The 14,710-nt window shown below is 45.0% G+C and overlaps 1 protein-coding gene across 10 annotated transcripts in view; it reads right to left on the reverse strand.

The window, feature by feature from the left end:
- Nucleotides 1-14,710, reverse strand: part of CEP164 (centrosomal protein 164) — a 65,381-nt gene that overhangs the window by 25,734 nt on the left and 24,937 nt on the right. For all 10 annotated transcript variants that reach the window (XR_003046591.1, XR_003046590.1, XM_006912770.3 and 7 more), the window contains 6 exons: nt 13,955-14,110; nt 13,427-13,561; nt 12,642-12,719; nt 4,147-4,521; nt 3,088-3,168; nt 1,210-1,293 (listed from right to left, as the gene is read on the reverse strand). Coding sequence is in view for 8 of the 10 variants with exons in the window: in XM_006912770.3 (XP_006912832.1) it covers nt 1,210-1,293; nt 3,088-3,168; nt 4,147-4,521; nt 12,642-12,719; nt 13,427-13,561; nt 13,955-14,110 (909 nt within the window). In the remaining 2 variants the exon portion in view is untranslated. The remainder of the gene's footprint in view (nt 1-1,209; nt 1,294-3,087; nt 3,169-4,146; nt 4,522-12,641; nt 12,720-13,426; nt 13,562-13,954; nt 14,111-14,710) is intronic.

Here is a 14,710-nt window from a genome sequence, read left to right on the forward strand (position 1 = left end):
CAATAGTCTGTTCCTTTATAACCCTCCAGTGCTGCAAATGGGGGTGACCAAGGTGCAGCAGAGACTTCCTGGCCCAGGAGACTTGTCAGCCAGAGCTGAGGAACGTGTCAGGTTCAAATGCGACCGGCCTCACAGCTCTACCCTGTCTCCTACTCATTTCACTAAGGGCTCCCAGTCTTGACTCACATTAAACATCTTGTTTGTTTCACCCAACAAATTTGTTTCGCTCGACTGCTCCCTTAAATTTGCAGAGACCATCTGCCAGAATCTCCCTTCTCTTAACAAACCCACAGAGGAGGAAAAAATGATCTTCTTGTCTCACCTTTGAAAATAAAACCACAGCATCCTTCCTGGCCATAGCCTGCCTGAGCACTGGTCTTCGCCATAGCTCAGTGATCCCATACACACATGCACGCACACACAACCAGTCTCTAATCTCCTAGATTCATGTATTGTTCCTGCAAGAGCCCAGAGGCAATGATCTCACATGACCTCACAGGCAATTCACACAGCAGTAACAGTAATAATAGCTATGTTTATTTAATATTTATATGCTAATATTTTACATTCTTTACTCCAGTTTCTTCTCATAACAGCTCCCTATGGCCAGGATTTGTGTCTCTGTCAACCTTGGGTCAGAAGTCACCTATGCCTGCACAGAGCTTTTATGGGGCAGGGGAGATAAAGAATCATAAAACAGAGGAAGTACTAAGGGAGGCAAAGGGAGGGAACGATTCATCCTGCTTTGAAGTGTTGTCAGAGGTGAGCCTCCAAGACCAAAAAAGAGCTGGGACAAAAGGAGAAGGAGCACAGCAGGCAGAGTAGTGGAGGTGATGGTGCCCAGGGAATGGTGAGTGCTGGGCACAGCTGGTGCCTGCCAGGTGGGCTGAGGATGAGGCTGCAAAGTTTGAATGGGCCAAGCTGGGAAGTGCCTTGAAATCCACAATCATACAGTGCTTTTCACATGAGCACGTGGTCAATCCTCAGTTGCTAAATGAATGGATAAACAGATAAATGTGGGTGCGGGGATACCTGATTCATAGCAACAGAGCAGGAACGGTCAGAAGCCCCATCACAGGTAGAGTCAGGGCCATGCCTTAGTGAATTAGAAGGCAAGGAACTCTCAGAAATGTACCCTGGGATGGGATGGGCTCAGCTCTGGGTTATCCCAAAAAGTGAAGCTCCAGCCGATCACCCAGTGAGACTCACCTCCCAGCGGGCTCCATCCAGGACTGGGGAAAGCACGTCAACATCCAGTAGGTGCTCAGAGATCCGGCTGCGAAAACCGAAGTCCTAGAGACAATGGAGACAAGGAGGTCATCTCTGCCTCCATCACAGTAAGCACCCATCAGGGCCTCTCCTCCATCAACCTTCCAGAAAGGCACCTACTATGTGCCGGGCACTGTGCTAAATATTTTGACATGTACTAATTATTTTAATCTTCAAAATAATGCCATAGCTAGATGGAAAGATAAAACAAATATGTTAAAATGTTCACTGTAGACTCAAGGTGGTGAGTATGTGGACAGTCACTGTAAAATTCTTTTAATTTTTCTGTATGTTTGAAATTTTTCATAATAAAATTATGGAGGAAAAATAACCTTGTGAGACTGATACTCCTTAGCATCATCTTCCAGTTGAGGAAGGTCTGAGAGCATGTGTCATTTGCCCAAGGTCACACAGCTGATAAACAATGGGGTTGCAGGCAGATGTGCCCTGAGCAGACTCCAAAGCCCAAGCTCTTTGCATGTCACATGCTGCAAAGCATGTCACTTTCCAGCTGTCTCTCCAAAGTGCCAGAATACCTGTGGGCAGCTTAGAAATTAGGCTTGGTAGGCTCCTTCCAGCTTGTTCTTTCCCCCTGTCCATAAAGGTGCCCCTCTGGACAATGGGGATTAATCAGCAGCACTTTCTCCACAGGCTTCTCTTTGGGATGGGCAGCAAGTGCCCACACAAATGCCAGCTCCCCGCTACCCTTTGGCTGCCACAGAACCATGCTCTCACCCCCTCCATGCCTAAGATCGCCGCTGGGCTAAGTGAAGGATTGCTACCTGACAGCATGCTACTAGAGATAGTTCTGTCATCAGCCCTGAAAAATGGAAGGAGCCCAGCCAAGGTCTGGTCCTGCTGTCCATGGCTTCCTCCGCCCACTCACATAGAAAAGAAAAATACAAATGGGAACATTTCTCCACACAGTGACTCCTTCAGAAGGGCCAGAGCCCTTGCTTCCAAGAATTCTGAGACATAGCTATTCTTCATGATGGTTTTTGCCTTCCATCCCCAGCTTATAAATTTTCTTTTTTGGTGACATTTTCCTTTCAGTTTGAGTTCTACTCCATTTAATGCAGCTGCCATCTGCCTCCTCAGCCCATGGCTCAGTGAGGGGCTAGAGCACACAGCCTCCTAATTCCTCTGCACTCCCTCATATCATTACTGTTCATCCCTGACTCTCTCCCACTAATCCCTTCCCTTTGATCTGCCTCTTCCAAACAGATGGAGCATGATTTCTAGAGGTAATGCTCTGCCAAAAAGCACCCCAAACTACTCCCCTTAGATACAGACCTGGCAAATGAAGCCGGGATACAGCAGACCTGGTGGAAGGTCTGGGACAAAGAAACAATGGATGTTAGCATTCCAGGTCAAACTCTTAACTCTAGAAGTGAAACCACAGCATTGTTCCTAGCCAGAGCCTGAAGACTGGTCCTTACCATAGCTCAGTGATCCCATACACACATGCATACACAACCAGTCTCTAAACTCTTAGATTCATGTATTGTTCCTGCAAGTGCCCAGAGGCAATAATCTCACGTAACCTCACAGGTAATTCACACAGCAGTAACAGTAATAACAGCAACACTGATTTAATGTTTATATGCTAACGTTTTACATCCTTTACCCACTTTTCCTATAACAAGCTAATAAAATAGGTAATGTTGTCCTTAATTAATTGGCTGAGAAACTGCAGTTAGACATGACCTAAGTTTGAATCCCAACTTCCCCATTTACAAGATGTGTGATTTTAGGCAAACTACTTAAGCACAGGGACCCACAAGTCCACCACTCTGCTGTCCCTCATCTCAGACTCACCAGGCCAAGGAGGGACTTGGGGTCAGAAGCAGCGGAGTCTGAGAACTGTAGTTCCTTCACATGTTCGCTAATCTCCGACTCCTGGGGAAACAGACCCACAGAAAAGTCAGCCAGAGCAGAGCACAGAGGGGCGTGATCACTTCAGGGAATTCCATTCAGGCCATAATGCCAATACATTTCGTTTGCTAAACCCAAACGAAAATCTATCTCTTCTGGAAAGCATGCACCAGCCTTCAGTCCAGTCAGGCTGGGCAGCCCAGCTCAGTACAGGGATTTACATGTGTAAGGAGAGGCGAGTGGAGTGGAGTGGAGTGGAGAGGGTTAAAAGTTGGCGGTAGGGAAGTTTGATGCTATCCTTTAAAAAAAAAAAAAAAAAGCACAATGAGAGTATCTTTTCCAGGAAGTAGTTAAAAGCTCTTTAAATTAATTTCCTCACCATCTACCTAGAGGAGGAGCAGGACTAAGGGTTGGACAATTGAAAATGCCAAAGGCACTCCCTGCTGGGTCCTACTTCTGTCCATTTGGGTCACTGGCTAGGTCTTGCCATAGCAAGACTTCTGTATCTTGAGTTGGTTCAGAAGGAGCCACAGAAATCAATGAAGAGCCTTCTTGTAACCTAACTGACAGGTGCTGGGGCAGGAACTCTCCATGTTCTCCCGCCCCGCTCCATGTTCTCCTCTGTCTATAGGAACTCAGATTGCTGTAACCATGACTAACTCCAAACTGATGTCAAGAAGTAGAAGGGGAAGCAGGAAATGGAAGAGGAAATAAGTAGAAGAGAAGAACATGAATATCCCAGGAGGGTGCCAATGGAAAAGCAAATTCCTGCTCTGAATTACTAGAGCCAACAAGTTTGGAGTTTCATTCAGGATTTTGCCTCCTGTGGCTGGGCATATCGGTCACAATTAAAGGTTCTGCTGATGTTGACAGCCCACTACAGGCCTACAAATGAAGCTCCTGCCTCAGTAACAAAGATCTGGGGACAGGAACCTCCACAGGGCTCAAAGAGAGCGGAAGAGGGTTGCAGCCAGCAACTCCATGTGGGACAAAGTGACTTACTTCATTGGCTTCTGATCCACTCTCTTTCAGAACAGAAGCCTCCTTCTTTGGCTTCTTTGCTTCCTCTTCCTTCCTGGAATCCTCCTCTCCTGCAGCCACTGGGTCTTCTGGTGAATCTTTTTTATTGGCTTTAGCAGGCTCATCGCCTCCAGAGTCCGCCAGACTCCTGGACCTCACAGAATCATTCTTGTCATTCTTTTCTTTTCCTGGGAGCCAAGCACTTTCCCCTCTTCCCTGTAGCCCTTTGCCATTGGCACTGCTCAGGCTGCTGTCTGCACCTTGGCTGAAGAGCTTGCCTGGAGTAGGGGGACGGGCAGCATCTGCATCAAGAGAGACATCCTTCTTCTCTTCTGGCTTGCTTGTTCTTGGAGACTCCTGCAGAGCAGCAGACCATGTCAGGAAGGAAGATGTCAGAAATTAATTAAAAGAAGTTAGAGACTTGCTACAAGCCAGAGCAGCCATTCCTTGATTCCTATAGGCCAGTACTCTAGTTCTGACACTAATGGTATCAATCAAATACCCCAAAAGCCTTTTAAAACACAGATTCCCAGGGCCCACCCCAGGCCTACTGAGTTTGAACTCGATGGAGATTTGGATATGCCACACCTGACCCCAGTCCACTGATGGGCTTGGAAACCACCGCATTGGACTGTGTAACTCCATCACCACCTCCCACTTCCTCGAGGGGTAAATCTGTCTCATCCCGGCCCCAACTGCCAAATCAGAAGATTGCAAACTCAGAAGTCAACATTTATTTACAATGATGCTAATGGAGAATCACGTTAAAGTACCAAAGTCTAGAATTTCTATTTTTCATTTTTAAAAGGCAGCAGGGAAAAAATATCAGGAGGGTGCCCTTCCTCAATAGCAATGCATGATGCTCTCTCCCTGAAGTCTCTCCTGTACAAGCAACCCTAGTGACAGGTCCTCCATCAGAGGACATCAACTGCGTCCTCTGAGAAGTAGATGCCAAGATGGGATTAGGTGTATAAACAATTTATGAGGGGAAATGTCTATGAAAGATAAAGAAGATATGAGAGCCTTTAGAACAGCGGTCCCCAACCTTTTTGGCACCAGGGACCAGTGCTCCTAGAGAATCTAATGCCTGATGATCTGAGGTGGAGCTGAGGCCATGAGGCTAGCACTGGGAAGCGGCTGCAAATAGATGAAGGACTGCCGCTCACCTCCTGCTGTGCGGCTCAGTTCTTAACAGAGGCTGGAACGGTACTGGTCCTCAGCCCAGGGGTTGGGAACTCCTGCTTTAGAACATTGCTTTAGAACATAGGTCTGAGACCTGCAGACAGGAGAGAGGGTAGGAGGGGGCTTGAGTAAGAAGAGCCTCAGGCCACAGCACAGTTCTGAGAAATGTCTTGGCCAGCCCGGCGGGGGTCCTGCATCAGGCAAAAATGGCCCTGCTCTAGGGCCTGCTGTGCTCCATCAATAAGTATGGCTTTGGCATGAGCCAGGGTGAAACAAAGGTGTAGCAGCTGGAGGCTGCCAATCCACTAAGGTCCCCTCACCAGGGTCTCTTGAAAGGAGATATAGGGTACACATCTCCACAGCTGCCACACCTGCTTCTCTCACACACACAAACCACACTTTAAAGACGAGGAAAAACCTTTGGAGCTGGCCAAAATAGAAAAAAAAAGAAAGACTCTGCACCCGCCCTTGGAAATGTAGCCAGCGATCTCTCCTGGGCTCAGGCAGAGAAACCTTCCTCCCAGAAGATATCTGTGCTAACACTTGGGCTGCCAGTGTGAACAACTTCTGAGCAAGGATTTTTGAGACTTCCTGATTCCCTACCCTGGAAACTCAAACGAGGAGCATGATGACCAGAGTCCAAAGGTCCAAGGAGCAGCCTTAACATAGCATTCATTGATGCTATCGGTTAAAGGATCTGTTGAACCCAAAGACATGACCACCTGCCTGCATGTCTGGCAGCCTACTGACAAGCCAACTCAAACTTTCCCAGGACCATTAGAGAGAGGCAGGAAAGCAAAGCAGTTCAGAGCTCAGCTTCAGAGACAGACTACCTAGGTTCAAATCTTGGTTCCAGCTTATAGTGACCTTAGGCGAATAATATTTAACTTCTCTGTGCCTCAGTTTCTTCCTCTAAAATACGGGAATAAGTAAAGCCTATCTCATAGAGTTACTGGAAAGATTACATGAGTTAACACTCATTGAGTTGAAGCAGCGGTCCCCACCTTTTTGGCGCCAGGGACCAGTGCTCCTATGAGAATCTAATGCCAGATGATCTGAGGTGGAGCTGAGGCAGTAATGCGAGCACTGGGGAGTGACTGCAAATACAGATGAAGCTTTGCTCCCTTGCCTGCTACTCACCTCCAGCAGTGCGGCCTGGTTCCTAAGAGGCCATGGACCGGTACCAGTCCACAGCCTGGGCATTGGGGACCCCTGAATTAAAGAACTGAGAACTGTGACATGCATACCATAAGTGTTCTCTAAATGTTAACTAATGTTAGATGATAAGACCAACATGTTCATTCACTAAGCACCTTCTATGTGCCAAACACCGTCTTGGGAACCAAAATACGAACAAGACATATATCTTGCCCTCAAGGAATTCAGGTGAATATGGAGAAAAGTAAAATGTCCCAGGTGGCCCTAGTTACGAGCCTTTACTGCCCTAAGCAAAGGGCACTGGACACAGTGTGACATGGTCACCAGCCTGTAAGCCTATCCCAAGAAGAAAAACATGAAGGCAGGGCAGCTTCCAATGCTGCCCATCCTCCCAACATCCCTTACCTGTAGTATGAAAGAAATCTGCCATGATCACTGGGTTAAGAGAAAGGCGCAAGATGAACTCCTCTTCAAGACAAGCATCTTTAGGGTGAGGCAAGCCACCTCATCTCAGTATCCCCAACAGTGGCCAGCACTCAACAGGAGCTCAATAACTGGTATGTGGGGCTCCAAGGACTCCAAAGAGGTGGGAGTTTCTCAGGGTGAGTGAGGGGTGTCTGGCTAGCCACACTCCCTCGCTTACTAAAAGCAGGGCCAATTTACCTGGCCATGCTCATCTCATGCTTAATTAAAGGCAGCAGACCTTGGATTAGGAGACAGAAGAGGTACAGACAGACCACAAACAGTACCCATGGCCTTCAGGATAAAGTTCACATCTCCTCGCATGGCCCAGCCCTTACCTGCTTCTCATGAGTCATCTCTAGCCACACCCTGGATATATCCATTCCTCCTGCCTGTGAATAATCATGCTATTTCACTATTTTGCCATATACATTCTTAACACACACACACATGTACACACACACACATGCTCTCTACCCTGACAAACTCCCACTAGTCCTCATAGCATCACATTTTTCCAGGAAGCCCTCCTTCCTCCCTGGGTAGCTGTCCTGTCCTGTTCTGAGATAAGCCTTCTGCAACCTCTTTCCTAACAACTATTGTATTGTAATTGCTGATTTCCTTGTCTGTTTCCCCTCACCAGATCAGCTCCCTATTATCCTCAGTGCTTGGCATATAACAGGTGCTCAGTAAATACTGCTGATGGAATTTTAAACAATGAACTTTAAAGACTACACAGACATTTGCTAAACTGTGGATAAGACAGCTTCATTTTGAATAAACTGAACTCATAGGCCACTCTGAAGGAAGGGAAACAGGACGAGAGGTCTGGAAATTAACACTGCTACTACATAGGTAAATAAATAAGAGAAAGTGTGTCATGAAGATATTGGTAAGAGTTCCTACTCTACAAAATAGAGCTGTAACATTCATTTTACCGGGTTATACAGGGATTAGACTATATTTGTTATAGTGCTTATTAAATGGAAAATAGCTAAACAAATGTTAACTATTCATATTCAAGATGATGGAAATACAAGTAACCTATCAAAACTGAGCGGACACCAGATATAGGCAGAGATTCCCAATCTTATACATGAGAGAATACAGCCAGACTACAATAATGCTAGGCTCAGTCTAAGCCATTCTCCAGCCTGAATTCTTCAAAAGACTATTTTCCCATGATGGAGCTTATCCTCTTCTGTCTACCTAAACACTGAAATATTAAAACATGGTTAATATTAAAACAAATGAGCTTGCATTCTCTGCATCCATGTCAACTAACTGCAAATGACAAGACAGCCAGAAGTATATCTGGAAGTACAGCTGAGGGAGACTAGACATTTGTTGTAGATTATCTACAAATGGATGAATGAAAGATGAATGTCTACAAAACCCGCTGGACAATATGCCCCTCTCTTTTCAATGGGCCCCTGCTCCTCATCCCATCACGGGGCCCAAGGCCTGAGGCCCTGCCCAGGATACACACTCCAGGCTCCAGCGTAGCCTCCTACGTCTGTGCTCTATGGGATACACAGGCAAGGGCAGGGGACTGCACCCTCGGCACAGTTTTGTGCTCAGACTCCTCCTGTCTCCTCCTGTCACAGTCCCAGGTCCTTGAGTATCTTGTGCTGGCTAGAAAATTACTGCTTGGCTATCGCCCATGGGAACATAGGCTATCACCCATGGGAACATAACATTCTAACAATAAGCTTTCTGCTTCTGTACCTCCGCTTGCACAACCGACCTGTGGGTTGACAGGTAGTGAATAGGAGAAAAATAGACCTTTGTGTTTAAGACAGAATGAGGAATGGGATTTAGGGCTTAAAAACCCTATACCTCTACATTTCGGGGCTGCTTAATTTGGGGTCTGCGTACCCCTGGCAGACCCAGCTGGCTGAATAAAGAGTGTGATTCCTATGACTCACTAATTCCTGGTGGTCCGTGTGTCTTTCGGGGGCTGGCGGCTACAACAATCTCAAGGCAAATTTCTGCTGCTTTTTCAAAAAAGACCTTGCCACCTGCATGAGGAAGGCATGCAGTAGAGTGCCTATGAAAACCATTTCATAAATATTTAACATACCCCCTAACAGCCATGAGGCCCCCCAATACTGCAATTACCTTCCTCCAGCCCAGAGCACAAAAACCAGGGCTCATTCCCATAATCTACACAGCTCAGGAGGGAGGGCATGCTGAACACGATGTCCACACCTAGATCCTGTTCTGGGGAGACCTCTACGAAGCCAACCATCAGTCCAGTCTATTTTCTACATTTCATTCCTACCCAGTTGGTCTCAATTCTTTGCATGCTCCCGGGTGTTGTTAGCACTTTCCAGTCACGCTGACATCATCCTGTTATTTCTAAGCCCAGCTCCCTCCCTCTCCTTTGATCAGCTGATAGGCTTTATACCAGCTCCACAAGGCCACAGGTCTATTCCACTATCCTTCAGCCTCCCTCTTTCATTCACACTCATTCTCAGTGTCTGTTTCAAAAAACCTATCCCTTTTGATTCTGTAATAGACTAGAAATGGATTTAAGTTGAAGGTAGGAGAGGAGGGGGAAGGGGAGAGAGAGGCATTCTTGCCATCCTACTGCCCTCTCATGGAATCATGAGCAAAGTGACTGTTGACGGTGAGACAGGATAGAACAAACCATGGAAGGAGCTCTCCATCTAGGGCTACCTAGGATGCCCAGGAGTGGAAAGAGGTGAGCAGCCCAGAGGATCCAAGGTTTATAAACCTGAACAAAAGCCATTTTCAAAGAGCATGGTCCAAGCACAGGCAGCTTTGTCAAGTCCTGAAACCCTTTATTCATCCCCACCATGAACCCTTCCTGCCAGGAAAAGCCCTAGTTCCTGCCTGAGGTTAGAACACAGGAATCCAATATTCCATGTGGCAAAAAGAACTAAATCTGTTGAGATGCTAGAGACAGGGGTGGGAGGTGTTAAATACATCTCCCACTCCAGACATTTTCCCCCATCACACTGGGTTGCCTATTTATAATAAGAGGTTATAAGAAATATGTTTAAAAGTTTCCAATCACCAAAAAAAATATATAATCATCAGAAAGGAACCCTTTAGAAATCCAGGACATGTCAAAGACGAAAATCCCTTTTTTTCTTGACATTTATAACCCATTATTAAATAAAAATTAACTAGCCCAAAGTCCAAGTTCATCAAATTCATCGTGATCAATCTACTTTGGGATCTTCAGTCTACCAGCTGACATCAGGGACAAAGTACCCACTCTACTCAGGACATGGGAAAGCCAAGGGAAGAAAAAAGCACAGTGCAATCTGCCAGGATAGCCTCCCTGTCTCAGCATAGTTCGTTCACTCATTCACCTATTCATTCTCTCGATTGCTCAGCAAAATTTATCCACATCCTTCCTATGTTCCGGGCAGTGGGCCAGGTCCTGGACATATAGACATGAATAGAATCTCTACTCTCAATTTGCTCAGTTTTGTGAAAGCTATCCTCTTTCTCCAAAAGTAAGTCCTCCTGACATCCCATTCTTATTCATGGTCATCCTTCTAGGCTCTATCAGTATCATAAGGTCTTAATGGTAGATAAGAAGAAACAAAGCTATTATTTCAGAGAAGCAAAGAGATTAAAGGTTTTAGATTTAATGCAAGCAGACCAGGCCCCACTCCAAAGAGTTTCAAAGTAGACACAGATAAAGTTGATGATAAAGATGGGACACTTAGGGGAAAAGTGTCACATCTGGAAGACAGTGTTCAAATCACAATCAAAACATCCAATTATGCAGAGCCAAAAATATGGACGGTCTCTGAGGTAATAGAGAAAGCCTAACTATAAAAAGGAGCCTGCAATGGCTAGAGTTGGGTCATCTGGGAAGGCCAGCATACAACTTGGGGCCTGTCAGCCCACATCTACAACCTCAGCCAGCCTGAGATGTTAAATCTGGCTCACCAGGGGAGCTGAAGACCAAGAAAAAAGAGTCAGAGATAACAGGAACATGATAAGAGATTATAATGACATAATAATAAGAGATAATAAGGAAACAAATTTAAATCCATGATATGAGCACTATTGTTTTACTGCTCAGTTTTTTGATCATTCTAATAAAATGCGAGTGATCTATTTTATTTTAAAGTGTTTAAAATATTTAAAAGAATTTGGTATATTAGATTGTGAAGCTTAATTAAGCTTGCTATCAATATTTAAATGTTGTAGAAAATCTGAGTTGTTGACCTCATGATTTATGAGTTGTGCGAATATTCTGGGAATATTTCGAGAAATGTTAATTGTTAAAAATGAATAAACTGAACACCAAAGTACATATAGTAGGAAATGTTCCTTTTCAAGTACAAAGATGCATTAGAATTTTTAGGTTTTACAACAACATGATGAGTTTTGGGTTCTGTTTGTTTTTTTATGAAGAATATTTCGGTGACAGTGAAAGACAGATCACGGAGGAAGAGATCAGAAGCAACAGGACTACTGGGAACAGAGGTGGGTAATTCCAGAATCTATTCCCAATTGTATTCTTCATTTCCCAGGCTTCGTGCCTTTGCTCAAGCTGTTCACTTGTCTAAAATATCTCTTACATCTTTCCCCACATCCAAAACTTACCCATTCTTGAAGACCCTGGTCAAATGTCATCTCTTCCACTAAGTCTCCCTGATCTCTAGGGAAGTAATTTCTTCTCCCTCAGAACTCCTCCAAACAGTATACCTGTGCTATAGTTCTTTATGCATGCTGCCCTACTTTATAATTTCCTAAATATTCATTTACTCAACATCTACTGAACACCTACAAAATGCCAAGTACCTAGTGTCCTTTTTCTCTTTTCAACGGCAAACTCCTTGAGGCCAGCCCAGACCCATATCTTACCGATCCCTGTATCTCCCATGGTGCCTAGCACAATGGCGTGCTACGCAAGCAGCATTCGACAAATGTTAAGAATCCAGATGATGTTACACCTCAGTTCAAAACCTCTGATGACTCCCAATGCCTGTGTAATCCAATCCAAACTTCTTAGCTGGCACTTGGTCCTCCACGATCCAGCCCAATCTACCTCCACAGTGTTATCTGTCACTTCTCTCCCACATACATTCTGAACTCCAGTCAAAGCAGACACCTCATCTTCCCCAAACTTGCCCCACATCTCTGCCTCTGCCTCTGCAGCACCCATTGGACTTCTCTCTCACCATTCACCTCTGCTTGTCTAGTCTTGCCCACCCTTCTTCCTGACTCACCTCAGATGTCATTTTCTCAATGAAGCCTTTCTTAGTTGATCTTAATGGACAAGAGGTCCCTAACTCTGCCCTCCCGTGGTACTCTGTTTTACCTTCCTTATGGCCTCATTGCATTCTACTCTGTGTTCCAGTTATTTAAGTCTCTCTTTTTTGAGACTATAAGCTCTTAAAAGGCAGGAATCACATTTAATGTAGGCTTATATGACCTACAGCACCTAGCAAAGTGCCTCATCTTGTAGAAACATGCAATAATTGGTGCTTATTTGATAAATGAGTAAATAGACAGATTTCTTTCCACTCTTATGCTTCTCCAAGCCCCAGAAATCCCATCTGAACAAGACAGGGCAAAATGGTTCTCCTTCCAAATATGTATCCCACAGGAAGAAAGGCTAAAGGATCGAAGAGGGACACAGCAGGCTGAGACGTCTGCCTGCAGGGGCTTTGGGCTCTTACCTCATACTCACGGTCACCCTCCAAGGCCCCAATGTCCAAGTGCAGGTTTTTAAGAAGCTCACTTGAGCTGCAGACACTCTGAAAACAAAAATGATTATGAGTGGCAAGTCAAAGGAAACTGGACAGCCGAGGGTGAGGGCCAGGAGGCTCTTTGTTGATTATGCTTTCTCAGTCTGGCCTGGAAGGTATACAGACTGGGCAAGAAATGAAGCTGTGGACTGGAAAACCATTTTTACTTATTTTCAAAGTAACACAGAGGTTAGACAAAAGGTGAAAATAACCCAAGTGTCCATCAACAGATGAATGGATATATAAACAAAATGTGGTATATTCATACAATAAAATATTGTTCAGTCATAAAAAGGAATGAAGTTTTAATATATGCTACAACGTGGATGAACCTTGAAAACATTACGCCACACAAAAGAAACCATACATTAAGGGACACATATTGTATAATTATCCTTACTTGAAATATCTAGACTAGACAAATTCATAGAAAGAAAGTGGATCAGTGGTTACCAGGGGCTGGGGAGAGGAGAGAAGGGGGAGTTATTGTTTAGTGGGCACAGAGTGTTTGTTTGGGATTATGAACAAGTTCTGGAAATGGATAGTGGTGATGATTGTACAACACTGTAAAAGTAATTAATGCCACTGAACTGTATCCTTAAAATTGGTTAAAATGGTAACCTTCATGTTATATATATTTTACCACAATAAAATTTTTTCAAAAAAATATATACAGCACAGAGGGTTTCTAGGCCAGGAAAAGGATTCAGCATTACCTGGTTGTCACTCTCTACCTCATCCTCCTTGTTGGTCTCCTCTCCTAAAGCCAGGAGGCTGAGAGCATTCTGGTCCTCATGGATGGAGCCCAAGAGACACTTTGCATGAGCAGAAGTCTTGAGACCTTGTGAAGGCTCAAAAATAGAGAAAGAAAGTCAAGGGACTCGCTAAAAAGACCTTTAGAGTACTTTCCCCACTCTCTTTCTGTTTAGAGCAAGTCCACCTCATCCACAAAGCTGACCCTGGTAACTCCAGCTCACACTGATTCCTCCTTTCCCCAACTCCTACTGCCCTGCCTGCACAGACTGGGAAAGCAGCATTGCTGTCTCTATGGCATGGGTCTAACCTCCACTGCCCAGATTCCACCTTCAGCATCACAGAGGTGTGACTCACCTTCCCAAGTAGATTATGAGCTTTCAGGACTCAACCTATGCCCCCTCTTTCTATTTATGGGCCATAGTTCCTAGCATGGTACACAGAGGCCTCACAGTAAACTAAATACACTGAATGCAAGAAAAAGCATTTACCAGTGTGGGTTCCCCAAGCTGACCAGACTCCACTGAGCTCCCCAGGCTCACACTTTGAGATCCGCGAAGAGCAGAGGGCGGGGCATCCACAAGGCCTCGTAAGGGAGCCAAGCCTCCAAGAGGAACGTGGACTGGGGCTAACGAGGAGCCCAGGGCCTGGGCAACAGAAAACAGCTTGTTACAAACCCAAGAAACCACATGGCTCTGAGAGTGTTAGAGACAGATATAAAAATAAAACATCTAAATCCTGCCCGCTCAAATTTAAACCATCTCCATTCAGAGGCTGCTAATGAAACACAACATCCAGAAATTACCATTGTGCTAACTGTGTGAGAAATCACAGGATGGTTTCCTGATTCTCATAACTCTTCTGCTATCTCACAGTAAATGGTTCTTTCACATCTGGCAGATGTTGCACAGGGCTCTGCTCTCCTTTCAGAAGCCACATAGGAAGTGTGGGGGAGGGGAGAGCAGAGACAAATGCCTCATCTACCAAGATGAGAAGTCTCAATAGATAAAGTTTAAAACAGATGAATCATGAAAAAGCAGTCTAAGCATATTATTTATAAATATGGAAGTAAACACCAGAAGAAAGCGGTTGCCTCTGGAGAGGGGTACACACACCAGAGAACTGCTGTATTTTATTATATGCCTTTTGGTACTATTCGACATTGTTTAATATGGGCATGTATTGCCTTGTGTAAAATAAATATTAACTGTGAAACAATATACATAAGCAAACAAAAAAGAACTCTT

Source organism: Pteropus alecto, unplaced genomic scaffold, assembly GCF_000325575.1.
Source record: "Pteropus alecto unplaced genomic scaffold, ASM32557v1 scaffold224, whole genome shotgun sequence".
Lineage (NCBI taxonomy): Eukaryota > Metazoa > Chordata > Mammalia > Chiroptera > Pteropodidae > Pteropus > Pteropus alecto.